The sequence below is a fragment of the Aspergillus steynii genome (assembly GCF_002849105.1).
Source record: "Aspergillus steynii IBT 23096 chromosome Unknown P170scaffold_1, whole genome shotgun sequence".
Lineage (NCBI taxonomy): Eukaryota > Fungi > Ascomycota > Eurotiomycetes > Eurotiales > Aspergillaceae > Aspergillus > Aspergillus steynii.
The window spans coordinates 5,218,091-5,245,235 of record NW_020194398.1 but is presented as its reverse complement, the minus strand read 5'-3'; the positions used below and the strand labels follow the sequence as shown (position 1 = coordinate 5,245,235).

Genomic DNA, 27,145 nt, shown 5'->3' with positions numbered 1-27,145 from the left:
TTCTGCTTGGGACGAACTAAGGCTACTAGGGCGACTAGAGGCCGAGTTCCTCCCACTGCCCCTCCATGTGCCCCGCCATCGTCAGCGTCACAGCTTTTTGCTCTCCGTTGTCTCCGAGAACTGATGATGTTCAGCATCTCTCCGCAAAGTAATTACGCCGCAAAGGTCGACGTCGGGGAGGCCTCAATGGACTCAATGTGTAGAGAAGCAGAATTGATGGGAAAGGAGCATGCCACTGCGAGCACGCGCAGGGTCCCCGACCACCGCAGCCGCAACGAGCAGAAAGTAATTAAATCTGTAGTCACTCCCTTTCCAAACTCCCACGCCCGCGGCCTCACCGGACCCGGACGACTCTGCTCCCTGAAAGCCCCTCCCACGCTGTTCATGACGGAAGGTTGCTCCGTAAGCCGTCTCTGACATCGGCGAACTTCTTTTTTCTTCCCCTTCTCTCCTCCTTCTTTCTCCTCTCCTCTTCTCTTCTTCTCCTCTCCATCTCTCTTCCATCTTATCTCCTCCTGGGGCAGCTATCTTCTGCTGTATTCATCCTTCCCATCTCTCCAACCAGTCTCCCCACTCTTCATCATGGCTGACCAGGCTGTGTAAGTGTTCCTCGTCAACGTTCCCCTCGCTGCGCTCTTTCTACCCCCTCATCATGACAATGCACTCCCTCGTCCTTCATTCCATTGCTGCCGGGTTATGCATGCTCCGTAGCACTCGGTGTATCTCATTCGAGTCGCCACATTGGAATTATGGCACGACTCGCAGCACAGCGTCGCCTGGAATTTAATCCCTCACCTGCGGTCGACGGGACTGATTTCAGCTTCGCATGATTTTCCCCTCCATCTGCCCCCCTCCACCTTATCATATTTGGCTTCTCCACCCCAGCTATTGACGGAAGAATCTGGCAACTGACTTTAGCGCCCGCTTGGCCGGCATCAATGTCGGCGCACCGGCGCGTCCTTTGCCTAGTGCTGATTTCGGCCTCATCGGTCTGGCCGTTATGGGCCAGAACCTGATCCTCAACGCTGCTGATCACGGTTTCACCGTCTGCGCTTACAACCGCACGACCTCCAAGGTTGACCGCTTCCTTGACAACGAGGCCAAGGGTGAGATTTGACCCACCCATCCTGGATCGCCGAGATCTACTGTTTTCCGGGAGTAAAGTCAGCTAAACCGTCATCCAGGCAAGCCCATCGTTGGTGCCCACTCCGTTGAGGAGTTCTGCTCCAAGCTCAAGCGCCCCCGCCGCATCATGCTCCTTGTCATGGCCGGCAAGCCCGTCGACCAGTTCATCGACTCTCTCCTGCCCTTCCTTGAGAAGGGTGATATCATCATCGACGGTGGTAACTCCCACTTCCCCGACAGCAACCGCCGTACCCGGGCTCTCGCCGAGAAGGGCATCAGCTTCGTCGGCAGCGGTGTCTCCGGTGGTGAGGAGGGTGCCCGCTACGGCCCCTCCCTCATGCCCGGTGGTAACGAGGCCGCCTGGCCTCACATCAAGGACATCTTCCAGAGCATCTCCGCCAAGAGCGACGGCGAGGCTTGCTGCGACTGGGTCGGTGACGAGGGTGCCGGCCACTTCGTCAAGATGGTCCACAACGGTATTGAGTACGGTGACATGCAGCTGATCTGCGAGGTAAGCAATCTGTCAATTATCAACCTTCCCAGAAACACAGAGCCGCGGAAGCTGACGCCTGGTCACCCACTTAGGCCTATGACCTCCTCAAGCGTGGTCTCGGCTTGTCTGCCAACGAGATCGCTTCCGTCTTCGAGAAGTGGAACACCGGTGTTCTGGACTCTTTCCTGATCGAGATCACCCGTGACGTCCTCAAGTACAACGACAACGACGGTGTTCCCCTCGTTGAGAAGATCCTCGACAAGGCTGGCCAGAAGGGTACCGGCAAGTGGACCGCCATCAACGCCCTTGACCTGGGCATGCCCGTCACCCTCATCGGTGAGGCCGTGTTCTCTCGTTGCCTGAGTGCCCTCAAGGACGAGCGTATCCGCGCCAGCAGCCTTCTCAGCGGCCCTACCCCCGAGTTCACCGGTGACAAGCAGGCTTTCATCGACGACCTGGAGCAGGCCCTGTATGCCTCTAAGATCATCTCCTACGCCCAGGGCTTCATGCTCATCCAGGAGGTAAGCGTTGTCCCGTCGTTCTCCCAGAACTCCCCCCCGCGTGGACTATCAGTAACTCACAATTCTCCGTGATATAGGCCGCCAGAGAGTATGGCTGGAAGCTCAACAAGCCCTCCATCGCCCTCATGTGGCGTGGTGGTTGCATCATCCGCTCCGTCTTCCTGAAGGACATCACCAACGCCTACCGCACCAACCCCGACCTTGAGAACCTGCTCTTCGACGACTTCTTCAAGGCTGCCATCAACAAGGCCCAGTCCGGCTGGAGAAACGTTGTCAGCAAGGCCGCTCTCTGGGGTATCCCCAACCCTGCCTTCAGCACCGCCCTCTCCTTCTACGACGGCTACCGCACCCGGGACCTCCCCGCCAACCTGCTGCAGGCTCAGCGTGACTACTTCGGTGCCCACACCTTCCGCATCAAGCCCGAGCACGCCAACGAGAACTACCCCGAGGGTAAGGACATCCACGTTAACTGGACCGGCCGTGGCGGTGACGTGTCCGCCTCGACCTACGTGGCTTAAATAAGCAAAAACGATGCAATGCGCTGGACGTGGAGCCTCGCCCTAAACGATGACGGTACACGCCGAGGATCGGGAGAGTGGAATTGAGCTCTCTCGAGCACATAGAATGATGACGGAACCAAACAAATGTCAAAAGGATATGGGATAATCCCAATGTATTTAGATGATGGGTTTACCTTTTTGCTTATGCTGAAACGTATGAAATGAATGTGTTTTAGTTGTTCAATTGGCGGGCTAAGTAAGGGGTTGATTTCCCTAGATTGAAGTGTAGAATCAGCACGGTGAACAAGGCACAGACAGCAACTACGTAGGGAGACCGGAGGCAACCTCCGTAGACACCTGGAAACTCAGGCGGTCAGGGTGTTTGGCGCTAAACCCGACCGGGAGTGCCCGCACCTCCGTCGCTCTGTCTCTCGCTGGCATCCTCAGTCGGACCATCGCCACCCCTTTCACCTCCAGATCCATGCCAGCGGCCCGAGTAGAGTCTTTCGCATCGGCTTGGCTGTTTTTGATTTGACGGCATTTCATTTCCCTTTTTCGCTCTCGTTTGGGTTGTCTTTTTGGGTTGTCATTTCCGTCACTCCTTTAGCTGCTCCGGTTCCCGCTACGTCCCACTTTGCTTGACCGGACTCAAACCTCCCATCTCTATTCCAAACGATAGCGGCTCGGGCGAAGCTTGCGGCTCGCATAATTCCATACCCGGAGTGACGGATTGGCTTCGTCAGACATACTGGGGCTTCTTTGCTTGCTCACGCCAGGCATCTAGCATCATCTAGTGTCCTCCGTTGAACGCCCCCCTCACAGCCTTCTCGAGCGACTGCTCACGTGGAAGCCAGGCCTCATCTTGCTTGGTCCGCACGGAGACATCGGGAATTCCTCTCCTCCGAGAGGTAATTCTATGGCAGACAACAAGCGACACAACGTAGGAGCGAGAGCGTCGTCACAAGGAACCTCCGGTGCTGCGGGTCAGGGAATGGCTGGAGCCATGGTACCTTTGGAGGTCGCATTGAGCGGTGCAATTGGCGCACGGTAAGCTGCCCTTACTTCTTTCACCTTCTGCAGTGCTGTGAGACATCTTCTACTCTATATCACGAAGCTTCGAGTCTCATTGTCTGCGGGGAAGCTGCTCGCCATCCGGGAATGCTAACTCTCTTCCGTGCCCACCCAAAGTGTTCGCATCAGCACCGCCGCACCTACCGTCTCTACCCTCGAAGGAACCCTCTTCACGGCTTGTCCTATTACCAACCTGGTTGCCATCAACACCGCCGATGGTAAGCAAACGCAGAGCGGCGATTACCACGTCATCCCGGTGTCGCGGATACAGTCCTTCCAGCTTCTTTCCCTCGCTCCGTCGTCCACCTCCCCCGACGGACCGTCTTTCTCCGACGCCGTACCCTCGGTTCATGCGCTTGATATCCGTGCTCTGAAGGCTCGAGAAGCCGCTGCCGTCGGCAAGTTACAAGAGAACGAGGCGCGCCGGGGTAAGGGCGTCACACGCGAAGCCCAGGACCTTTTCGATGCGTTCAGTCGCACAATGCCGGCCCGGTGGGACGGCCCTAGTATCATTGTAGCGGATGCCGTTGCCATTGCTCCTCCATACCGCGTCGATGACTGTCGACCGCTGGTGGCGGGTGATACGGCCGCTCTTGCTCGAGTGCGCAAGGTGGTACGTCACGAACCCCCAATTCCCCTTGCTCTCTGTTCAGTTTAGAAAACCACGGTTCAAAGAGTAAACGAGGACTAATGATCCGGTTCGCACAGCTTGAGATGGAACGCAAGAAGATCGAACTGCGGACTGCCAGCGCCACGATTGGTACCACCAACACGTTCTCACGAAACTCCACCGCCAACAATCCCAACCCGGCCTCAGGGCCCGGGGCTGCTGGACAAAGAAAGGGCGGTTGAACAGCGATTTTTCTCCTTTCCCAAATCTCTCCGCCGCACGAACCGCGCAACGGCTCTTGTCGGGTGGGGTGAAAACCATCGATTAGCGCCAGACTAGGAGAAAGGAGGAGGGATCGAAAAAGACGCCTTCCTTGGCTTTGGTATCAACTATATTGAAACAATCTCGATGCGGCTAGAGCTAAAAAAAAGGGGGGGAGGGTAAGACTAAAACCACAAGGCAGTAGCACGCAATATAATGTAAGCGGGGTGATGTGATAGATGCAAGCATGATCTTAGCCGGGGACGTCATCTCTTTGACTTATTCATTACTTTTTCTCTAGTTCTGTGTTTTGACTGGGAAATTCAAGCGACAAGGCATGATGCAGGAGTTGGCGGTATGCTGGATACATGGGTCTCTCACTGTATAATTATTCCACCTCATCCCGGGGCGCAAGGCACGATATGAGCAGTTATGGATGGGTTGGAATGAAAACTTGTCTGTTCGATTTTCCCCGAAGAACTACGATCGTCGGTCTTTTTTTTTTTTTTCTACAGAGTAGGATTTCCCCCCCAGGTCCCTGGCCTTCGTACTTCGACCTGACTCGCTCGAAACATGCCACCACGCGAGAGTCACACATGCAGAGCAGCTTCGAGACTTTCCGGGGCTGATCCTGTGAGCCGAGCACTCCAATCACCTTCTTTTTCGACGGTGGCTGTGTCCATGATTAACTCCGGTGCCTACTCTATCGCAGGTAGTTCTTACTCCACGATGTCCTGCGTAGGACTCAGGCGGGGGCGCCATGTGTGACAGATGTCACCCTGCGCCTCGACCAGGCAACAAACCCCCGTTCGTCCTGAGGGTGTGGCTTGTGTGCGACCGACTAACGCTGCCGGGGTGTTGGTCGCGTGAAGAGGAGGCAATAATAATGTCCAGGGTATAGTACGGAGTATAGTGCCGTCGTCTAGTGCCCAATCTCAATTTCGATCATGTCATAGTTATTGCCCCCGTCCCCTGCGTGCAGTCCCAACCGCATGACTTCATGGTTCCATCACTATTATTATTACCTCTCTGGACTATCATATTATTGACCAGAACTATTAGCCCGGATATTCCTCCGAATATCATATTATGTTATACCTCATATGCGCGGGGGCCGTTGTCAGGGCCTTTCCCTCTGCACCGATCTATACCGCTACTTCGGGGCTTGCCGAGGTCGAAGATCAGACCCCTACCGCGATACGAGAGGGGGGAAAAAAAATTAAAACTACGGGAGGAAAGACTAAAGAGTCAGACGATGAGGGGAAAGACACGACGTGTCTACTCCTTACTACGGAGTCCCTTTCGATTCGATGCTGCATCAGACGTATGACGGTCAACTGAGCAACCCAGGGCTGCAGGTACGGCACCGGCAGGGCCATCATCCGGGCGGACTCGACGGAGGAGTCATGCTATGCGCTGCGATCCACTCGCCAAGAAGTCGGTGTGGGAAGGGAAAAAGACTCTGATGGCGGCGTTGCTCCGTAAGGCTCAGGGAAACGGCTCAGCCCCTGGTTTTTGGAACCACCGTCGATGGGGGCGTTTCGGTTGGTCGGGGCTAGTGATCGGAGGACTAACCCGACTCGAGGGAAGATGGAATCATGGGATTAGGGACCCTCGAGAGAGAAGTCGATGACGCCGAGAGGGGAGGTCCAGATCAAGAGGGAAAAAGAGCAACAAAGAAAGGCCGACCCAAGGGACGGCAGAGTCCAGAGGGAATCAATCAACCAGCATCGACCCCGGATCGTCCGGAAGGGGGCGCCAGCGAGGTACCTAGCTCGCATCGGCAGTAATCGAAAAATTCGGTGATTTTCGCTCCCCGCCGCGGCCGATCCTGACGAGATGGATTCCAGACTATCGAGCTCGAAGGTCTAGTTCCGAGCGACGTGGGAAAGCTTCTGCCTGCGTGCGGACGATGATTTGTGGATGAGAGAATGGATGATGGAGATGGAGAGGGTCTCGTATTCCTAGCAGGACGTGGTTGTGGTCCCAAGAGTCCCAAGGATGGCAGCCCGAGCGTTCATAATTGGGATTGTTCATTATTTGATTATTTTCTCAGGCACACATCAGGGTCTTCTAGTCTTAGTCTTGGTCTCCTCTTCCTGGCTTTCTCTTTCTCCTTCTCCTTCTCTTCCTCTCTCTGGGCCATCTTCCGCTCCTTAGTTCTCTTCCTTCCACTTGATTGCATCGTCCGCACGGGAATTCCAGCTCATGCGGCGTCTATCGGTCGCCCTTGCATGACCGTCTCCCCTCCCCGGGCTCCATTCCTGCTCCTTTCGTCCTGGATTCTTGCCTTTCCTTTCCTTCTCGACTTTCCTGTGTCCTTTGATTTGTCCGCTCGCCTCTCCATTCCACGTCCTTTGACATCACACCGGTTGTCTTCGCTCCTTTCGGCCTTTCGCCCCCCTCGACTGCGTCTGGATTCACCTCTGCCGGGCGACGGCGATTTAACCATTCCCATCCATGCTCCCGCTCAACTGATGGAGTCCCTTTCCTTCTAGTCCCATCTCCCCTTCCAATTTCCACTTCCATTTTCCATTACCTTTGGGACCCTTTCTTTGATCTCCCCTTCGTCCGCAACCCCCCCATTCCACGTTCCACCCAGGATGGCCCCCCCGTCGGGAAATCACCATCGACGGCGGAGCTCCGTGCTGACGGGCGCTGGAGGCCCGTCACAGCCGCCCGCGACCGACCAAAGGGATGAGCATTCCCGAACCCCCACCGCCGATGCTCCCAGTTATAATAAGCGGGAGGACCTGAAGCCTGGCGGCCCCGAGGACCTCGATGCCTCCGACCTTTCGTCCATTGCTGAGAGCGTCGAGATGGATTTCATCAGCTCCGACGACGACCTGCACGACGACGAGGAGACCGGCCTCACGGCCAAGCAGAAACGCCAGCGCCGCCGCAGAAGAAAGCAGCGCCGACAATTGGATGCTCGTATCGCCGACGTCAAGGCCTCCCATCACAATCTCTTCACGGCCGCCTTTGGGGATAACGACGTGACCAAGAAGCTGCTGGTCAACGCCGGCTTGATCCTGCTGTGGTATTTCTTTTCGCTGGCGATCTCGATCGTGAGTTTCTCCCCCTCTCTCCTGCTCGGGTTCGATAGGAAATATGGTGGTTTTGATAGTGGACTAACTGGGATGGTTGGCACAGTACAATAAATGGATGTTTTCCGAAGATGAAGTCGTGTTTCCCTTCCCGTTGTTCACCACCAGCTTGCATATGCTCGTCCAGTTCACCCTGTCCTCCCTCCTCCTATACTTGATTCCGTCGCTGCGTCCGCAGGCCACCCCTGCGCAGTCGCCGTCCAACTCCCCCATCGGGCAGCCTGAGGACGCCGAGTCGAAACCTCCGCTGTTTACCAAGCTCTTCTATCTCACTCGCCTGGTTCCCTGCGGCACGGCGACCTCCCTTGATATTGGATTGGGCAATATGTCGTTGAAATTCATCTCCCTCACCTTCCTCACCATGTGCAAATCCTCCGCCCTGGCTTTCGTGCTCATCTTCGCCTTCCTGTTCCGCCTCGAGACGCCGTCCGTGAAGTTGATCGTGATCATCGCGACGATGACCGTGGGTGTGGTGATGATGGTCGCCGGAGAGACGGCATTCAATATGGTCGGCTTCCTTCTGGTCATCGCGTCGGCCTTCTTCTCGGGCTTCCGATGGGGCCTCACCCAGATTCTTCTGTTGCGGCATCCGGCCACCGCCAACCCTTTCTCGACCCTCTTTTTCCTGACCCCCATCATGTTTATCTCCCTGATCCTCATTGCCTTGACGGTGGAGGGCCCGACCAACATCGTGACCGGTTTCGTGGCTCTCGCCGATGTCCACGGACCCATGGTGGGCATGCTTCTGCTGATCTTCCCCGGTATGCTAGCGTTCTGCATGATTGCTTCGGAGTTTGCCCTTCTGAAGCGCTCGTCCGTGGTCACCTTGAGCATCTGCGGCATCTTCAAGGAAGTGATCACGATCAGTGCGGCCGGAGTGGTCTTCCACGACAAGCTCACCCTCATCAATATCTCGGGTCTGGTCATTACGATTGCCAGCATCGGGACCTACAACTACATGAAGATCTCCAAGATGCGAGCCGAAGCTCGAAGCCCTTCGTGGGAACGCAGCCCGGATTCGGATCCGGAAACCGAACGCCTGGTCCCTTCGAGGGAACACCGCTACCACGAGGCCGCCGACCCGGAAACCAGCATGCTTCATTCTTCACCGACTCTGCATGTCGATGATAACGTGAACATCACGCCCGCAGATGATCTGGCGGGCAGCGATCGGCGGTCCTTCCGCGTCCGAGCCAGCGGCTCCAACAACATGCACGGACTCAGCATTAACACGACGAACCTCAGCGCTGGCGATCGGCCGTTCTCTCCGCGAGTGTCGGGACCGTCGCCCCTGCGGTCTGCACCTCCTGTGATCTTCTCCGCGGACTCCGAATTCCCCGGGCGGCACTTGCAGGCTTCTCCGGATCGAGCCTCCGATGAGGAAAGGCACTAGGCGGGATTACTACCGCTTTTTCTCATACTTCTCTCCCCTTTCTAGAACCACTGGCATGGTTCACTTCGGGTATCTGGCCTCTCTTGATGCTTGATTGCCTCCCCTCCCCCCTGTTCATTCCAATTCTAGGAAGAATGAAGAGCAGGGTGTCTTCGGGGTTTGTTATAGTACGGCCATTGTGCCCTACCCATTTTTTCCTATATCTCAAAAATTGCCCTCGATGCTTCTGAGGAGGATATGCATGAAGCGCATAAGAAGCCCCGCACATATGGACCGAAGTCTCATATAGAAAGATTTAACGGAGCAATATCCTGGTTTGCCATCTGCACTATCTCAAGACAGATGGCGGTGTTGCATCTTTCAGCGTCTGGCCCGGATTATAGTTGTTTGAAGGTCTTACATACGAAATACCCATTTGGATTACAGTTTGCCATCATTTACCTCAGAATACACTGTTGATTTATAGCGACGATGTATATTCCCTTGATATTTGCAGCATGCATGCATGAGAATTGCCCAGGGAGCCAACTCCCCGTCCTACATGAGTTTTCGTTTGAGATCATCGGTAAATCAACGTCATAATCTGCATATGCAACGTATAGATTAAAGTAACATGCGAGTTCTGCCAATCTGTAAGGGGACCGAACGCGTACCCCTTGGATCAATAAATGATACTTCTTATCAACACCTTGCGTAAGGATCTGTAGTAGATAGATCCGCCTCATGCACATCACACCGACCTGATGACTTAATCCTCAGAATGACTCTGACAGCCTTCATCCTCGCTCTCGTCCTCTTTCTTTCCCTTCTTCTTCTTCCCACCCATCATATCCATCAACGACCGCTGTCCCCCCTTCGCCTGCTTCTTCTTCTCCGTCTCCACCTTCCGATCATACTGCTCCTGCTGCTTCTCGCGCATTTCGCGCCCCTCCTCCGCCAGCTTCCTCTCTAGACCCTTGAACTCCTCGCCCTCGACATCCATCCCAATCAACGACTCCAGCAACGCGATCTCATCCGCCCACACCCTCGGGTCCGCCACCGTGCTGGGCTTCTTACCCTTGCCCGCCTTGGGATCCGGCCGATCGATCGGCGTCTCTAGAATCATCGGCAGATTCTCGAACCGCGGCTCGTTCATCACGTTGTGGAACGCCCGGAGACCCAGGAACCCCGTGCCGATGTTCGCGTGCAGATCGCGCCGACTGCCCCTCGGCGCCTTGGAGTCGTTGAGATGCAACGCCCGCAGATGCTGCAGCCCGATTTGCGATTCGAATTCCGCCAGGAAGGATTGGAATCCCGCCCGTGACGTCAGGTCGTAGCCCGCGGCGAAGCTGTGGCATGTGTCGATGCAGATGCCGATTCGGGGGTGGTGCTCTGGTGGGATCAGGGCGAGTAGGTCCCGGAATTCGCTCAGTTGGCCGCCGATGGTGGACCCGTGGCCGCACATTGTTTCGAGGACCGGGATGACGGTGGTGGTGGCGGTTAGGGCGTTGGTGAGGGCTTTGGCGAGGCGGGTGAGAGCGGAGGCGTGGGGGGTTTGGTTGGCGCTGCCCGGGCTGGGGGGTTTTGGTTAGTTGGGACGGGATTAGGGATGGGGAGGGAAGGGGGTTGTACTGGAAGTTGTAGAGTTTGATGCCAAGGGCTTCGCAGCGACGGAGGTCGTCGAGGAATGAGTCGTATGCTTGCTTGGCTTTGGCTTTGTCTTCCTGGGCGAGGTTGACGAGGTATGAGCCGTGAGGGAGGATGTGTCTGGTGAGTAGGGGTTAGCTGGTGAGTGTATAGAGGTGTAGAGTGATGGATTGACTTACTGGGCCGCGTCGTACTTGTGCTCGGCGCACATCTTGCGGAACTGGTCTCGGTGGTCATCCTGCAGCGGAGGATTGTCCCATTTTCTCTGGGACTTTAAGAAAAGCGCAAACGCGTTGCCACTGTGTTTATCAGTGGTAAGGTCATTGGCATATGGGATCATTCTTACCCAATATGCGTACTGTTGGTGATGGAGTTAAACACGCCTGCGATGCGCTTGGTCAGACCTTGCCCTAACTATAAGCCACGGAACGGAGGCATACCTTTAGCGGCACTAACATGCGCCCCGACAAACATGCGCAGGCCCGGGGTTCTGGCTCGCAAAGGCAGCATTTCGGCTTCCTTCTCCTGTTTCGTTTTTCTCTTCTTGGGGCCTTTTTCAGTCACGGCGGGCTTTTCGTCCACCTCGTCAGCAACAACGTCTACTGCGTCCTTGGTCTCCTCGCCGACCTCTTCCTTGACGGTTCCGTTGACGGAAATAGCCTTGAGTTCGTCCGTTGACTTGACGCGCTTTGATCTCCGGGGCGAAGAGTCTATCTCTGCAGTGCCATTTGTTTTGCGCTTGCTTGCTGGACTGGTCGGTTCAGCTGAGCGTGGCGCTCCGCCAGATGCCTTGCGGGTTCCGCGGGGAGGCATAGGACTATTGTTATTTGATACGTTGATGTGGAGGACTTGAAGTAGAAAACAAGGTCCAGCTGTTCAACTAGTAGTTGTCCAATGAGAGATGGTTCAGTTGGAGCTTCGGTGCTCCGCGTCAGATATAGTTCCTTGTCCGTTCAAGGCAGCGGGGAGAAGATGAAGTGGTAGTATATTCTCTGGCGATTTCAAGATGAAGTTGCGCCCAGCCAGTTCATGCAGAGACTTCGTGCAGAGACTTCGATGCTCGTCGATATAGAATTGTAGAAGCGGAACGTCACTGGACATCCCGATCGGGCCTAGACCCCACGTGACGCATCGCCGGGGCAACGCGCCTTCCGTGTTTATCGATAAACTTGTCGAAAAACCATCTCCACTTTGTCAATCCTCCCCCTCGACCTCGACGCCCGACTAATTCGCCTGTTTCAGCCTCGACGCCAACAGCCCTCGACGACTACTAACCACCACAGCCCGTTTGATTTGTTTGGACTCACTCAGCCCCCATTTGTCGCCGCCATGGCGGCCAACGACGACCTCATCGACTTCGATATCATCGAGAACCAGAAGGAAAACATCCAATCGCTACCGGGTGGCCGATCTGCCAGAGAGCTGGCTCGCATCTTCTCGCCGCGCGAGACCGACAACAAACTGGCAGCGCCGTCACCAAATGACACGCGGACATTGAACGACGCCATCCGACAGGAATACGAAGCAGAGCTGGAAACGATCGGGGAGTCGGACGACCCGCTGGACATCTACGATCGCTACGTGAAATGGGCACTGAACGCCTATCCGACCGCCCAAGCAACCCCCGAATCCGGCCTGCTGCCGTTACTGGAGCGCGCCGTTAAATCTTTCCTGTCTTCGAATCACTACAAGAATGACCCTCGCTACTTGCGCCTATGGCTCCACTACATTCGACTTTTCTCGGACTCGCCGCGCGAAACCTTTGCTTTCTTGGCGCGTCACCACATCGGAGAAGGCCTGGCGCTGTTCTATGAGGAATTTGCGGCTTGGCTGGAGGGCGCGGGCAGATGGACCCAGGCCGACGAAGTGTACAGGCTGGGTGTCGACCGAGAGGCGCGACCCGTCGAACGCCTGGTCCGGAAATATGGCGAGTTCCAACAACGCCACGAGCAGAAATCTCACGACGACGGCCCTTCCTCCCCTGCACTGCCGGCGGTGCGCCCGGCTTTGGCTGCCAAGGTGGATCCGTTCTCTGTGGCCGCGCCAGCGGCGAGCGATCCGCAAGCACAGCAACCATCCCCCGCCGCCGCGGGCCCCACGAAGTCGAAGTCCGGCAAACAGAAGATGGCGATCTTTTCCGATACAGACTCGTCGGCAAGTCAGCCCGCAGTGTCCGCGCCGACCAAGGGGTGGGAGAGTATTGGGTCATTGGGTGATCGACGGAAGGAGAATAAGGTAGAGGCGAAGCCGTGGGCTGGAGAGACCCTCAAGGCTGGAAAGAAGGCAGCGCCAGCGCAGAAGATGGCGATTTTCAGGGATGAGGTAAGTTCACACGGGCATTCCACCTGCTGTCCCTTTTTCTGAATTCCTTATATTTACGATCACAGGACTAATTGGTGACATGAACCTGTTTTTGGTTACGATTTTATGTATTCAGTCAAACTCGAGTTTACAAAACAAAGAACCCGTGCAACCGAAGCATATTCCAGAGCACCGTGTAAGGGAGGCTATAAACCCACGTACAGGAAGACGGGAGCGTGTCTTTGTCAATCTGGATGCCGTTTACCCCGACTACTCGAACGCCAGTGTCGAGGTCAGCTTTGAAGAGCTGAGAGCCATGAAACGGGGTTGGTTGGATAAGGACTGGCGCTCGCACAAAGAACCCCTGAAGCAGATATCCGGCAACGAGAACATGATTGATCAAGAGAGGGAGCTGCCTGAAGAGTTTAACCGTAAATTGACTGTCAAGGATCCAGAGTCTTCTCAGCCACAGGCTGCCGACGATGGCAAGTCTAGCAAGTCGCGGAAATTGAAACTTCGCGAGGTTCGAGGAGAAACACAAACCGGTGAGTAACAATGGCACGACTCTCCCCTCCCCTGTCCCTGCCTTTGTTCTTTGTTTCATCATCAAAGCAAAATGCCTTGTTCCCGGGTGTATCCCTTTGTGGCTGCCTATGAAAAGAGGCACGCACTCTGAAGCACCCTTTGTATTCACTTCTAACTAGCGCACAGTCAAAATGAAGTTTGACTCACCTACTGGGGGTAAAATCCGACGAAAGAGCACACATGAACCAACCATGACTATGCACACTCGTGCCGCCACAGATGAGATCTACAGCATTTTCAATCAGCCGCTCAAGGCAGAGACCGAAGTAGCCGAAAGCAGCGATTTCGAGGACGACGACTATACGAGTGCCGGTGAAAGCACAGTGACTGGAAGAATCTCTGCTGCTTCGAGCGATTTTGGCGACGACACGTTCCATAGATCTTTCGACGGCGACGGCGATGGCTTCGATGACAATACAAGAGCTGAGAGCGTAGTGGATGGTGAATGGACCCAGTTCTCTCCTACGAAGGATATTCACGACTTGGACCCTGTCGATTCGAAGACTGCCACTTCGATCAATTCACCAGCGGCATATGAGGAACAAGGAGAGGGTGAAGTATACTCTGATGACGAGACCAGCGATGGGCGATTTGTTCCCCAAATGCCTGACGACTACAACCCTCCCTACGGACCGTATCGAGATCCTGCGATCATGGCCCAGAATCGCCTGCCCTTCATGACGCCCATTGTGGAGCAGACCGAGCATTCGTTTGCCTCGATGACAGCGGCCAGAGCACACCTTTACAATGCGAAGACCCCGTCGAAGCCCACGCACCCCGTCGACAAGACACCTCACATGCCCCAGATCGATCTCCTGGCTACTCCCCTCGTCGCCGAGACACCCTACCTCGAGAATCTGCCTGAAGACGCGACCTTGAGTCCAACGGCTCTCAAAAAGACGCAATCCGGACTCAAGCTTTCCTTTCGATTGAGCGACAAAAGCCAGCAGTCTCCGATCATCCCAGATGTCAAGTGCAACCCCACCAACAAGAACATTCGTGACATTATTCTCAACCATTCTTTGAACCCCGTTTCTGCTTCCTTTGCCGGGTTCCATCACTTCCCTGATATGGAGACACACTATGCTTCTGATATTCAAAAGTTCATGAAGACCCATGTAAAGCGCCCTAGGAGCGGCGATGAAGCATCATTCGATGTGCCAATTCTCGACCTTCCCGAGGCAGACAGAAGCTACCTCATCAGGCGAGAACTTGGTGCCGGCGCCTATGCCCCGGTCTACTTTGCTGAAAGCATCGACAACCTGTCTTCTGATTCGGAGAGCGAACAAATGGACGAGGATACCGGGGATTCGCATCTCACAAACGGTGGCAAATCGACCAAGCGAAATGCGTCTCGCTATGGCTTCGAGGCCATCAAATTGGAAGTCGGGCCCCCAAACCCTTGGGAGTTCTACATGATTCGGTGTGCACACGATCGCTTGAACCAGAAACCCGAGCTGTCGCGAGCTGCTGAAAGTATCATCCGTGCCCATGAGCTTCATGTCTTCAAGGGCGAGAGTATACTGGTTGAAGATTACCGCTGTCAAGGAACCTTGCTGGATCTTGTCAACCTCGTTCGCAACGAGCCACTCACAGCCAACACCACCGCCGATGGCGGTCTCGACGAGGCGCTTGCCATGTTCTTCACGGTGGAACTGTTCCGAACCGTCGAGTCCCTTCACGCCTGTGGCATTCTGCATGGAGATATCAAGGCCGACAATTGTCTGGTCCGACTCGAGGATAAACCGACCGCGCCATCTGCCTCCCTTATTGATTTTGGCGACGGCGAAGACTACTCTGATCCCCGCGAAGCGCACTACTCTCCTCGCGGCTTGTACGGCTGGCGGAACAAGGGCCTTTCTCTTATCGACTTCGGCCGTGGAATCGACATGCGCGCCTTCCAGTCCTCCGTCCAGTTCATCGCAGAATGGGAGACCGGCAAGCATGAATGCAACGAGATCCGCGAGGGGCGGCCCTGGACTCACCAAATCGATCTGTACGGCGTCGCCGGTACCGTTCACGTCATGCTCTTCGGAAAATACCTCGAGTCGACTCTCGGTCGGAAGAGCGATGGTGCTGCCCCTGCGGCCGGCGCCAAAACCTACCGCATCCGCGAGTCCCTGAAACGATACTGGGAGCGAGAGATCTGGAACGACGTCTTCGACCTCCTTCTGAACCCTGGCTCCGAGCGCTGGACTCAGATGGAAACCAACAGCGATCCCATCAATGCTCCAATCTCGGACGAGAACGCCCTTCCCCAGCCTTCGCCCATCCTTCCCGTTCTCAACTCTATGCGCTATCTTCGCGAGCGAATGGAGGCGTGGCTCTTTGCCAACGCCGAGAAGAAGAGTCTCGGTCTACAGATCCGGAAGTTAGAGGCTATCTTCTCCGAGCGGAAGAAGAGGATGGAGAAGTCTTGATTTTCTTCTCATTTTCTTTTCATTCTTCTTTCTCTTCTCTGACTTTCTACATACATACATTACATACCCATTCTCATCCCCCTTTTGTCTTTCACGACGCATCACGATACACATCTCACTACCTATGTAATACCCCCCTCGTCGTTCTTCCTTTCTTGGTTTGGTTGGTTGGGCCCTCTGCAGCGTTGGCGTTTCTTGGGCGATGAAATCTGCGTGCGATATTGATTGCCGCTGGTATATTTTCTTGATGTATCTCTCTTCTGTATCTTCTCGTACCATATCATATCAAATTTTGTTCTATTCTATCATTCCTTCATTGGGAATTTCAGGTCAATTTTTCGTAAATGACTCTCCAAACAATGTACAATTCACTATAAAGTGGGCCCTGAAAGCGTGAGTTAATTCAAACTCGAAGGTAGAATTTACGATCAAGTTCTGTCCGTGGCAAGACATTAAACTATCATCAGATCATATACGTCATCAATGTTAGATTTAGTTCACGAGTCCGATTAGGTCTGGTAAAGTTCATCTAAGAGGCAAAATTGACCCAATCAGAGGATGAAATCTGAGAAGCTAATAGTGTATTCTTGTAGAAAAAGACACTCCCATGGAGGGGAAAGCAATGGGGAAAGATTGACATCTGAGTTAAATTGCAGTATGGCAGTTTAGAGAAAGAAGGAAATAGAAGAATCAAAACGTCCGACTGATGCAAGACATGAGATAAGTGAAAAACAATCATTCAGGTAAAATCAGACTGGGACTGAGCGCTGCAAAGACAAGAAACGCTTTCGTAAACGTTGCTGAGCAGCATCATGAACATTTCATCTATGAGTCATTTCATTCAATACCGGCATCTCTCCATTCCAATCATCATGCATGCTGAAAAAGACAAAAGATCGCAAACATGGCTCATCATAAGACAAAACAACGATATGATGATCTGGGTATTGAGGGAGCGGGTTCCAACTGGGAGTATTTCAAAGTAGAAAGAGATGAGAAAATTTTCAAAAGATAGTGATGACCCTGGACTTTTTGTTATTTTTTTTTCCAGTTTTTTGATTCGTTCGTCCTCTGGGTCGGAAATATTCTGTCGATGATGGATGGTTTGTTTCAAAGAGTGACAAGGATTCGGTTTGTAGAAAAAAGGAAAAGAAATTCGAGAGATGTCGTCTAGACTGGAGATCAGTTAAGACATGGATAGTTCAGTATCGACCAGACCGGTCTGGCACAGGCGAAATTGTCACTGCGCGTCATTCCGTAGGTTGTTTCAAGACTGATCGATGCGCAATATTGCTTGTTGGGTAAGAGAGGAGAGAGAAAAGAGAGAGTAAAAGTTGGAAGAATGTCAGAAAGAGAAAAGGAAAATCAAGAGCGAGATTCTGTCGACTCAGATTGATACCCAAACCACACTGGCGTATACATGTACAATGTTGTACAATATCCAGGTAGTTGAAGAGTGGTACAATGGCGAGGTTTGCGAATGCAAGATCGTCAAAGGATTTTTTTTGTTCTTTTTTCGTAGTTTTTTGAGGGGAAGCATTTCTTCGAGAGAAACCCTCCTTAAGGTCGTTGTGTTGTCTTTGCCGTGTATATTTTTGTTCTTTTCGTTTTCTTGTATATCATCAATGTCATCAAAACCATTTCGGTCATTATGTTCCCTGGTTGGTTTGAAAACCAAGGATGCAGTTTATTCGTCCAGGTCATTAAGCAAGGTAATCCAAAGGGAAGTCGATCACCATGTCGAAAACAGATTTATCGATGCAAGACCCGATCTGCTCTTTGCTTTTTGAGCCACTTCCGATCATTGTCTCGAGTGGGACAGGTTCAATATTTGTCTCCGGATCCGCTCTGCATCAGATATGCCTTGCTCGGTGGGATCATGCGGGAGTGCATTCGGCATTCCCTGAGGCATGAGCCGAGCGTCCGGGGTTGCCGGTCGAATCTGAGACAACAATTCGCGGGAGAATGGCTCCGAGCGTGAGGGTGCGTGTCTCACAAATCTGGCAATCGGCCCGGAGCGTTTGAAGGTCTCCACTTTGAATGGCGAGCCGAGTCGTTTTATGCTTTCCCCGGTCAGGTTCCGCAGGGGTTCGGCAACGGGCTTCGCCATGTCGTACGTTTCCTCGTTTCTCGATGAAGATGACGGGGGAGAAAATAGCTGGTCGAGGCCCTTGGAGCTGACGGAGCTGGTTGTGGCCCCACGGTTTCTGATTCGCACGCGACGCTGGCCACCATCGCTCAGCTTGCCCTGGCGGAACAGTTCTTCCACATGACGCCGTGTGTCTTGTTCCTGGGGCGACTCGACGGTGTTTTCCTGGCGGCGATTGATACCAGAGAACATATCCATGCGCGGTGGTGACTGCAGTCGTGATCCGGTAACGTGGATCGTCTCGCGTCTAACTCGCGGGGTGTGGCGACTGGCTCGCTTTCTCGAATTATGAGGACCCCACGTATGATACGTGAACGGCGACCCAAGACGAGGCGGCGCCACATCCCGTTCGTCGAAACTGAAGGGCTTGTTGACAAAAGGGTCTGTCGCGCGAGGGGGTTCGTGAGAGACGGGGTTATTGAACCACTCGTTGTTCGTCTCTGGAGGTGAAACCGTCTCCGTGGCCAGTTGGGCGAGGGGCCCGGGAACTGAGCTGGAAACGAGAGACACACCCAAGTCGCGGGTGGCGTAGGCCGTCGAATTACTTCCCGAAGCCTCGGCGTGCGATGGCTCGCCAGATGGATGCGAGAACAAGTCCAGCGCAGGCGTCGGGCTCTTAGATTGCATCATTCTTTGATAATGAGGGGCGATGGAGAACTTTCTCTTGCATAGGAGTTTCAATCTCCGCCTAGTTGAGGCTTCCGACTTCGGCCAGAGTGGCCTCGAGGGGTCCGCCTTCTGAGTCGGTGTAGAGTCCCCACTACGAGATTGTTGCGCGGTCGATATAAAATCCTTGCTGAAGAGAAGAGGTCTTTTTTCCCAGGTCTTCTTCGCATCGCGCGCGACTCGATGAGTCACTCCTAATGGCGGGATGCTCCCCGGGGTCATCTTAAACGGGGTAATTGTCGGGTTCTGAAGGTATAGTTGATAGGTGTTCCAAAGGTGGTTGTCCATGTCCAATGTCCACCGTTCTTTTCTCGGTAACGCCCGCGACTTGTTGCGCTGACTTTTCGGCAACGGCGATTCTTCAACCGGCTTCGGGTGGAGCTCAAAGTGGAAAAATGGATCGTATGAGTCACTTTCCATACTTGTGCAGCTTCCGCCCACCGAACGCCGCGAAGCGAACGTTTCAATTGACGAGACCGAGGAGTCCGAGGCATGCGAACAGGCGGAGCCGGGGCGTTCTATCGCTCCCCCCAACAGCTGGGGGTCGTCGGTGGTCCATGGCTCCGCGGAATTCGGCTCGATGGGATCGGCGCGGATCTGGGCCGGTGGGGTTTTCAAGGCCACACGATCCCGCGGGGGCGCTAGAAAGCGGTCATTGCTGGCGGGCATCACCAAAGGTGGCTGAGCCATTGAAGCGTCGCCGGGCGGAAATTCAATAGAGGGTAACGGGATATCGGGTCGGCTAGAGGAAGAGGTTTTGAGATCATACTCGGCCTGCGCAAAGACGTCGGTCCCCGAGCGCACGCGGGACCTGCGCAAGCGACAACTAGAATGGCGAGGAGGGGGAGGCGGAACGTCCAGGAAGGTCGAGGCGCGTTCGGGGGTTCTAGGTTCCTCCATATTTGCCGAAGGAAAGGTGAAGTTCTTCGGCAGGGTGCGCGAGAGACCTTGCTGTCGAAACGCCATGGTTGTAGTTCGGATCGTGGGGGCCACCGGAGCAAGAAGGTCAAATCCGCAAGCGACGTCCAGGGTATCTAAGGGAGTCGGTTGCGTAACAGGTTATTCGAGAGCCTCTATACCAGTAACATTTCGCTTGTCGAAATTCTTGCGCGGTTCCGAAGTAACAATCAGTCCAATCCTAGGCTTTGCGGAATTGATTCCTCGATGGCACCACTTGTCGTCTAGCCTCAATTGAAAGCGTAACCGGATTCCCGTAACGGCGAGCAGGCGAGTGGTGAGTGGAGAAGCCGAGTCGAAAGAGCAAATGAATCTGTTTTTGGGTTATTTCTTGGTTCGTCAAGGGTGCAAGGCGTCTTCGATCGAGGTGAGACCGAATCAACCGGGCGCGTAACAGGGATGTCGTAAAATCGTAAGCTCCTAAAACAAAAAGGAAAAGAAAAGAGAAGACAACGACAAAAAGGAAATGAACTCGTCAAGGTGTGAGTGGTCGGAAAGGTCAGCGACCGGTTCTGCGTGAAGGGCGATGCGATGCGCAAAGTGAATTCGCGATCACATCGAAGGGGACCCGCGGAGAGCAACTATAGACGGGAGCCGGGCATTGGCACACAAAACGCCAGACCAACACAAAAGAAAAGGAAAACAATAAAAGACGGAAATCTACGAGCCACGCGCGAGATAGCGACGGTGGCCGTGCACGAGGAGGGTGAAGGGGGAAGGGGGGAAAAGGAAAACAAGGGAAGGGTCGGGAGGGAGAAGAGAGGAAGAGAGAGCCGGCGGGAAGGAAGCGAAGGCGAAGAGACGCAAGGAGATCGCCCAAGAGGGGAAGGGACGAGCCTAACTGCTCAGGCCAGCCGCCGAACTTTGGGGGCTCCACCGCCTCAGGGTTTGATGAGATGAGATGAGATGGTCAGTATGCGGTAGGGCGCATTCGAGTCCAACTCACGGCTGTCCGCAGGCCCGACGAGCATCGGTCATAAAAGACCAGCATCTCCCGATGGGGATGCCGCAGGGGACGAAAATTCAGAAAAATACATCCAGATCACAGGAAGTCCGCCGTGGAATGCGGAGAATGGCTGCTGGACGACTAGTCAACGTCCGCGTGAACCTCTGCCCTCTCCCCTTTTTTTTCTTCTTTTTTTTCTTCCCTCCCGTGTTCTAAAAACAGCGTGTCGACTCCACTAATCCAGAGAGAAAGAACAGGTTGTTCAGTCGAGTCTAATTAATCCCGGAGGCTGGTAAATCGTTTATGGGCGACGTTCAACCGCCTCACTGCGCCGCCCAACGATGGCCTCTGCAATGCTAGAAAGGCCGTCGACAAATGGCATCGGGCCTTATGGGGTCATTTACGACCTCGAGTACCGCTGCACGTCCTGGGTTCCACTTTCATAAAAGAGAAAAGGGAAAAAAAAAATTACTAGTAGTACTTCGCAAAGCTGCTTGCTTCCACCTGCCGCAAGGGTGCGCGAGAAGGATGCACTGCAGACCGCTAGCGAATCGACTCTCAATGGGCAGAGTAATTTTTGTTTTTTTATTCCTCGACCCAGGTTGGTTCACCCCCGTCCAGTCAGAGAGCGTGGAATATCCGGCGGTTGTTCTTTCGTTCCCAGTGATTTTTCTCATTCGACCAGAAATCTGTTGAGAGCCGACCAGAGGAGGTGCTCATCGGTATCTGATCATCAGTTCATCACATCTCATCTCCCCCAATTGTGCACGGCGTCCGGTGATCTACATGGGCTCGTGCAAAGGTATTCCATGACCTAGAGTCGGTTGACCTTGGGGAATCGGGTGATCAATTAATGTCGGGGGCTGGGAAATATTCGACGGGGTCACGCCAGTAGTTGAGCCGTCCAATGCCCGAGGAAAAAAAAAAAAAAAAAAAAAAAGGGAAAAGTGAATTTCGCTTGGAAGGAGACAGAAAAAAGGATTCGATTTTTCGAAGAACTCCAGTCTCCTGCAGAAGGGCTCCGCACCAAGTCACGGACGAACCAAGATGGACGGGGCGTGCATTAGTGCGACCACGGACTGGCCGTAACGATGGGCAGACGCGACTAACCGCCTCGCTGGCTGACAAGGCGGTCTTCCTGGACGGCGGAGGCATGGACCAGATGGGACAGTTGACGGTTGACAGTTGGCAGACATCTGGCGGGCATGTGCGGACGTCAAAATAAGAAGTGCGAGAGGATCCAAGGATCGGGTGAAAGACTTTGTGTCGGGATTGGATTGACATTGACTTCTTTCATCGTCCAAGCTCAAAGATGTGCCTCAGGACTCAGGCCACCCCGGTCTTTTTTCCGTCGCGTCAAAGTGGGGTTGGTCGCGTGGGACGCGTCTCAACGCGTCTGCGCGCGTGTAGGTAATGATACCGTTTGCGGGCGCGATCTCGCCAGTCAGGGTCCGTGCTACTCGTCTTCCGATACGCGGTTCCTGGACTAAGGCACTAAGGCCTTGCCCTCTTCGGTAATCACCTCGTTCGGGACTCCGTCTGGGTCTATGCAGGAACCCATCCTCCTATTTTTCTCGCTGGGGACTCGGATGGAGCTTGCCCACCGCCAGTATGGCATCAGCTTCTAATAATATCCTCCCAACAACCTCTCTGGACTCCGTGCTACTTCCGTCGGGTCTTGCTAACCAGCCCGTCAACGGAGTATACAGGAATTCCTGGTTTATAGTGGAATCGTCCCACCACGCTGGGCCCAGCACCCGAGATCTTTTCTTTGGTGTGGTTTAATTTTACTAGTCTATCGAAATGCAGCATAGCCATATTCGATTGTGGACACCGACCCCGACGACGGAGGAAGACACCGGGACACGGTACCACCGTCGGTCTTACTTCTGTCTTTGTGGCATGTCCTCGATCAAAACAAACGCGAAACAACACGAAATCCAAGCCGTTGGCCCTATGAGTGTCCATCCCACCCCAACCAAATCCTGCTACTCCGCTCCCTTGCTTTTATAAGCTGCAAATGCACAGGTACGTTTGGAATGGGATAGATGCAGATGCATGCAGTGGTCCATGCTCGGTCCTCCCTCTGTTGCTGGACGTGGTGGTGCCCACATCCTCGGTGCCCGAGGAGGTATACATTGAAGGGGCTCCGTGCTCCATTTTGTAACCCATTGGCAGGACACCTGTAGTTCCATCTACTACATATAATGATTTATGTCCTATCAAGGGGCTAGTACGTACTCTAGAACCATCCGAGATTACTCTCGGATTAACCCCAAAGCAACCGACAAGGATGCCATCATGCACGCTGCTCTCACAAAGCAGGTAGCCAAATAGATCAACTTTGCCCTTGTAACACGTGATCGTTGTGATGCGTGAACTGTCCCCCAATGGATCTCCGTGCTTACGCTTTCCTTCCCATCATCACCAACTGCTCGCATAATGTCGGCAACTATCTACTCCCAGATCGTTGGTCTTGATGAGATCATACCGAGGATTGAGACCAGCGATTGCGAAGGCATGTAGGAGATAGGGCCCTCTCTTCCCGCGACGCAATGATTCAGGCTAACGTGCCAAAGACCAGGACATAAAGAAGCTACTTCCCTGGGTTTTCCAGCACTCAGACACTGCCAGCGAAACTTGCACGAGACACTGGCCACAAGATGACCATATTTTCAGACCATTCTTCTACCATTTCAGTTCCTATCGTTCTCAATTAGGCCCCGCCACGCAGATTACACTAGCAGGGGATCTTGGTGCGCAGGAAACAGTTCGCATCCCCTCCAAATCTCGAACAGTCGCGCGCGCGCGTCCTATCAGGTCCCAGGGTATGTTGCTGGCCACTTTGTTGGAGATTGTCTATGATAGTCTTGGGGACATCTCGGAAATAGCACCTATTGTTCAGTAAGTGTCCCGTCCTTCTTCACTTACCCTTCTAGTAGTTAATTCACAGCCGGGTAGTTTTCCTGCATCTAGGCCCAAGCTGAGATATGTGATTGGGAGCAAAAGATATTCCGCCCAGTCGGAAGGTGCAGCGGTCGTCGGCTCACACCCAGGTACGCCAATAATCTCTTATGCGGGAGTATGTCTATCTACTTTATTTTATTTTTCCTTCATAATATTATATCAATGGACTATGTTCTTAACAATTTCTAGTGGTTCGAAGGGCAATCTTGGAACAATTTCCTCGCCGAGACTCTTAATATCATGCTAGGACAGCTTGCTGCGAATTTGAGTGTTCCTTTCCAGGACCAGGACGCCTTTGTCGTCGGGTATTATGGCTCGTGCGTTTTTGTCGCTCGAGGTTCCTTCTCCGGGGATATGATCTCACGGGTGCATTCGAATGGCTGCTCCGAGGAGGACGTTTTTCAGCTGAAGTTCACGCGCGGCTATGACCTGAGCTCAAAGGACGACTGGAATGACGCTATGCGTGCTCTGACACGGTTGTTCCGTTACCTCCTGAGTGGGAATGCGAGGATCGATAGCCTGCGCACTCTGTTCCACCAGGGAGCTAGCGCCTCTTCTCGGGACAGCTATCCTACTCAAGTGCCTGGTGTCGAATGAGCGTCATCCCGTCATTGTTATAGTCCATGACTTGTTCGAACATCGCTCCGATCATCTCCGTAACTTCTCGAGCAAAAGCAGCGAACTGAGCTGCTCGGGTTCCCCGGGTCCGCGTTTCCTGCCACCACCGGTCCGTGGTTTTACTGATATAGAGCGGGATAGTGGAACAGGTGAGGAGTTTCAGTTAACTTGTCTCCAAACTAACAACGGAAAGGTGGGATTTCCTAACGGATCTCGAAACGCTACCCGGGTAGTTGACCGCCACATGTCTGTCGTTTACTACCTCGTGTGTGACTCCTCCCAGAGCGTATCTAGGACGAGCTTCATCCGAGACGCTATGTCATGTTAGAGATGACGGTCTTCTGTTAGGCGAGCATCTGCCAGATTGCCAGCGGACCTGGTATATGTGATAAGATGCATGTACATGTAGGTTCGAGCAGCTGGAAAGAAATTTCACATACGCAAATTATTCCGGCTTACTAGGAAAGTTCTTGTGGTCAGGCGTTTATTAACCAAATAAATCAATAAATAAATGACATATCACTCGGTGAGTTCCTTGTCGCGTAATACCTTTAGCTATAGAGGCAGGGCCTGGATAGAAAACCCAGTACTCAGTACTTGCTCGCAGAATAGGTAATAACCAGGTAGCAGAAATTGCAAAAGCTAGATACGCTTCCACCCAGGGATCTGATAACAGATACAAAGAATTTGAAAGAACAGACAGAAGAAATCATGAGGTCATCACATGGCACCTGGTACCTGTGAGCTCTGAGCACTAGGCAATGAAGACGATTCTCACTCCACGATATCAAAACTTCCACCACTGGAGCAAGAACCGTCCGATGACTCGAACTCTTCACCCAGCTTTCTGAGATCGATCTCCGGCTCACGGGCCCGATACAGCACCTTAACCCTCGGGTCGCAAATGACCTCCATCCCGCGTACGATCGGTTTAGGTCGGTCTGTCTGGTCGGCGAATTTCCAGTCGTACTTCATAAGGAGGTGCACGAGGAGAATTTTGATCTCGGTCGTGGCGAAGAATCGCCCCGTGCAGGCATGCATGCCATGTCCGAAGCCGTAATGCTCTGCGCTCGTCGATGCCAATTGGTACCGTGTCTCGTTGCCGGGGATTTGTCGCATTTTCCAGAAGCGGAGACCGTCGAAGGTCTTTGCGTTTGGGTACACGGCCTCGTCTTGCATGGAGTGCGTGGAGACGGTGATAGTGGCCCCTTTAGGAATGAGGGTTCCGTCGGATAGGTGGACGTCTTCGGTGGCAACGCGGTTGAGGACGGCTGGATTGGTGCGATGTTAGCGACGAGAATGTGAAGTTAGGGGTGGGGGCTGACATACAGAGACTCAAGGGACTCAGTCGCTGGGATTCTTTCATAAAGCTGTCCAGTTTCTTCAACTTCATGAGGCTACTTTTCGTCAGGATCCCATCCTCTTCCACGACGGCCTTGATTTCGTCCCTGAGATGCGGGAGGTTTTCGGAATACGTGATCAGGTCGTAGAGAACGTTCAGCACAAATTTTGACGTTGTGTGAATGGAAGCTAGACTCAATCCAATTTGAGAGCGCATGAAGCTGAAAGGTCGGCCACGCGCAACCTCTGGTAGCCAGTCCAGCGCATCCTCGTGGGTTCTCGGAGGACCGGCCGGTAGCTTGCCGTCTCGAATCATATCTCTTCTGTCAATCTCCTGTTTGATGATGCTTGAGGCCGCCGAGACGTGCCTCCGGATCTTCTGCATGCAGGGTAAGAACCAGTGCACCACTGGGCGGAGGATGGCCGGCCAGTATCGCAGGGTACGGGCGGCTTGGAAAGCGTCGATGGCATAATTCACCGATACGTTCTGCCAATTCTTGTCGCGGCAGATCGCGTCACCCATGAAAACAAGCGAAGAGAGGCGAGAAATGATGTATGGGAGTTTGAATCCAAAGGTGACCTCTTGCCAGTCTATTCAGACCGCAACATCCGTTAGGCATTGTATCGATTTTTGCGCAGGGAAGCGACATACCATCAGACTCGGGAAACGATTCCTTCAATTCAAAGGCGGTCTCTCTTGAAAGAGGTAAAACGAGTTTTCCTACAGACAAGGCAAGTTAGATGAGCGTATTGCGAGGTGAGGGCAGGTCAACTGACCGAGAACTTGATATGTTAGCTTCTTGTTGATGACTTCACGAACCACATCATATTTCTCATTCCCCCCTCCAAAGGGCTCGAAGCCAGAGATTTTCTCTCCAAAGAACAACTAGACCATAGTCAACTGTCTGCACAAATGAAGCAACTCTTCAGACACTATGATACCTTCTTGGTGACCAGCGAAAAGCTAAGATTGGAATTGTTCTTGATCTCATCGATGAAACAGGGGTGCAATACAATTACTGTATCGTGGGTAAACGTGAGTTGGAAGACTTTTCTCCCCTATACATCAACCATTAGCCGACCCAGATGGCTTTCCTGGGCCCAGCAGGAGAACCCTCGGGTATTATGCCGCCACATACCTCACGAAAACCCTCGCTGATGAGTTCTTTTGCCGATTCGAGGAAGCGCGCTTTGGCTTTAGTGTTGGAGAGTTCCCATCGACTGCGTCCCACGAGGGGTATATGCCAGTAGGGGAAACCGTCCGCGAGTACATGGAAAAAATGAGACACGAAGAGCAGGGCCAAGACCAAAGCAGTAGCTTTGATCAGTGACTGGGTGTCGAGAGAGTCAACGATGGCAGCCATAGTAGTAAGATAAGTCGGAGGCGTCGAGGGAACTGATAGACATCAAGAGAGAAGAGCAGTGGAAAAGGTTGCGCAGGTTGAGGGGAAGTGAGGGGAGCTAAATGAAATACATAGGAAGTCAAAT

At 53.5% G+C, this 27,145-nt stretch overlaps 10 protein-coding genes across 10 annotated transcripts; 7 read left to right on the top strand and 3 right to left on the bottom strand.

The window, feature by feature from the left end:
• The first annotated feature begins 332 nt into the window (after window positions 1-332).
• On the top strand, window positions 333-2,883 carry P170DRAFT_432966 (NADP(+)-dependent, decarboxylating phosphogluconate dehydrogenase). The gene is made up of 5 exons (XM_024848379.1): window positions 333-599; window positions 970-1,106; window positions 1,185-1,636; window positions 1,711-2,139; window positions 2,217-2,883. The coding sequence occupies exons 1-5, from the start codon at window positions 583-585 to the stop codon at window positions 2,655-2,657; spliced, it is 1,476 nt and encodes a 491-aa protein (XP_024710728.1). The 5' UTR covers window positions 333-582; the 3' UTR covers window positions 2,658-2,883.
• A 210-nt stretch (window positions 2,884-3,093) lies between these two features.
• On the top strand, window positions 3,094-5,059 carry P170DRAFT_461305 (anticodon-binding domain-containing protein). Its single transcript, XM_024852024.1, has 3 exons — window positions 3,094-3,686; window positions 3,828-4,323; window positions 4,419-5,059. Exons 1-3 carry the CDS (start codon window positions 3,556-3,558, stop codon window positions 4,560-4,562), a joined length of 771 nt encoding a protein of 256 aa, XP_024710727.1. The 5' UTR covers window positions 3,094-3,555; the 3' UTR covers window positions 4,563-5,059.
• Window positions 5,060-6,212: 1,153 nt separating this feature from the next.
• Window positions 6,213-7,334, top strand: P170DRAFT_40161 (uncharacterized protein). Its single transcript, XM_024846379.1, has one exon. It carries the CDS (start codon window positions 6,513-6,515, stop codon window positions 7,077-7,079), a length of 567 nt encoding a protein of 188 aa, XP_024710726.1. The 5' UTR covers window positions 6,213-6,512; the 3' UTR covers window positions 7,080-7,334.
• On the top strand, window positions 7,185-9,081 carry P170DRAFT_443219 (putative nucleotide-sugar transporter; the record flags this gene model as incomplete). Its single annotated transcript, XM_024850518.1, has 2 exons — window positions 7,185-7,649; window positions 7,735-9,081. 2 exons carry the CDS (start codon window positions 7,185-7,187, stop codon window positions 9,079-9,081), a joined length of 1,812 nt encoding a protein of 603 aa, XP_024710725.1.
• Window positions 9,082-9,696: 615 nt separating this feature from the next.
• Window positions 9,697-11,725, bottom strand: P170DRAFT_452811 (DNA-(apurinic or apyrimidinic site) lyase APN1). Its single transcript, XM_024851304.1, has 5 exons — window positions 11,148-11,725; window positions 11,054-11,090; window positions 10,887-11,006; window positions 10,693-10,827; window positions 9,697-10,634 (listed from the first exon to the last, which is right to left on the bottom strand). The coding sequence occupies exons 1-5, from the start codon at window positions 11,518-11,520 to the stop codon at window positions 9,830-9,832; spliced, it is 1,470 nt and encodes a 489-aa protein (XP_024710724.1). The 5' UTR covers window positions 11,521-11,725; the 3' UTR covers window positions 9,697-9,829.
• Window positions 11,726-11,915: 190 nt separating this feature from the next.
• P170DRAFT_452810 (putative checkpoint protein kinase (SldA)) lies at window positions 11,916-16,286 on the top strand. Its single transcript, XM_024851303.1, has 3 exons — window positions 11,916-13,029; window positions 13,145-13,553; window positions 13,720-16,286. The coding sequence occupies exons 1-3, from the start codon at window positions 12,037-12,039 to the stop codon at window positions 16,011-16,013; spliced, it is 3,696 nt and encodes a 1,231-aa protein (XP_024710723.1). The 5' UTR covers window positions 11,916-12,036; the 3' UTR covers window positions 16,014-16,286.
• A 1,528-nt stretch (window positions 16,287-17,814) lies between these two features.
• P170DRAFT_345728 (uncharacterized protein) lies at window positions 17,815-19,794 on the bottom strand (the record flags this gene model as incomplete). Its single annotated transcript, XM_024843526.1, has 1 exon — window positions 17,815-19,794. One exon carries the CDS (start codon window positions 19,792-19,794, stop codon window positions 17,815-17,817), a length of 1,980 nt encoding a protein of 659 aa, XP_024710722.1.
• Window positions 19,795-21,678: 1,884 nt separating this feature from the next.
• P170DRAFT_432960 (uncharacterized protein) lies at window positions 21,679-22,260 on the top strand. The gene has a single exon (XM_024848378.1). It carries the CDS (start codon window positions 21,937-21,939, stop codon window positions 22,219-22,221), a length of 285 nt encoding a protein of 94 aa, XP_024710721.1. The 5' UTR covers window positions 21,679-21,936; the 3' UTR covers window positions 22,222-22,260.
• A 913-nt stretch (window positions 22,261-23,173) lies between these two features.
• P170DRAFT_443215 (uncharacterized protein) lies at window positions 23,174-24,295 on the top strand (the record flags this gene model as incomplete). The annotated part of the gene is made up of 4 exons (XM_024850517.1): window positions 23,174-23,253; window positions 23,366-23,635; window positions 23,708-23,813; window positions 23,888-24,295. 4 exons carry the CDS (start codon window positions 23,174-23,176, stop codon window positions 24,293-24,295), a joined length of 864 nt encoding a protein of 287 aa, XP_024710720.1.
• Window positions 24,296-24,984: 689 nt separating this feature from the next.
• Window positions 24,985-27,021, bottom strand: P170DRAFT_461299 (cytochrome P450; the record flags this gene model as incomplete). Its single annotated transcript, XM_024852023.1, has 6 exons — window positions 24,985-25,587; window positions 25,646-26,248; window positions 26,310-26,378; window positions 26,435-26,543; window positions 26,600-26,716; window positions 26,797-27,021. The coding sequence occupies 6 exons, from the start codon at window positions 27,019-27,021 to the stop codon at window positions 25,091-25,093; spliced, it is 1,620 nt and encodes a 539-aa protein (XP_024710719.1). The 3' UTR covers window positions 24,985-25,090.
• Window positions 27,022-27,145: the final 124 nt, after the last annotated feature.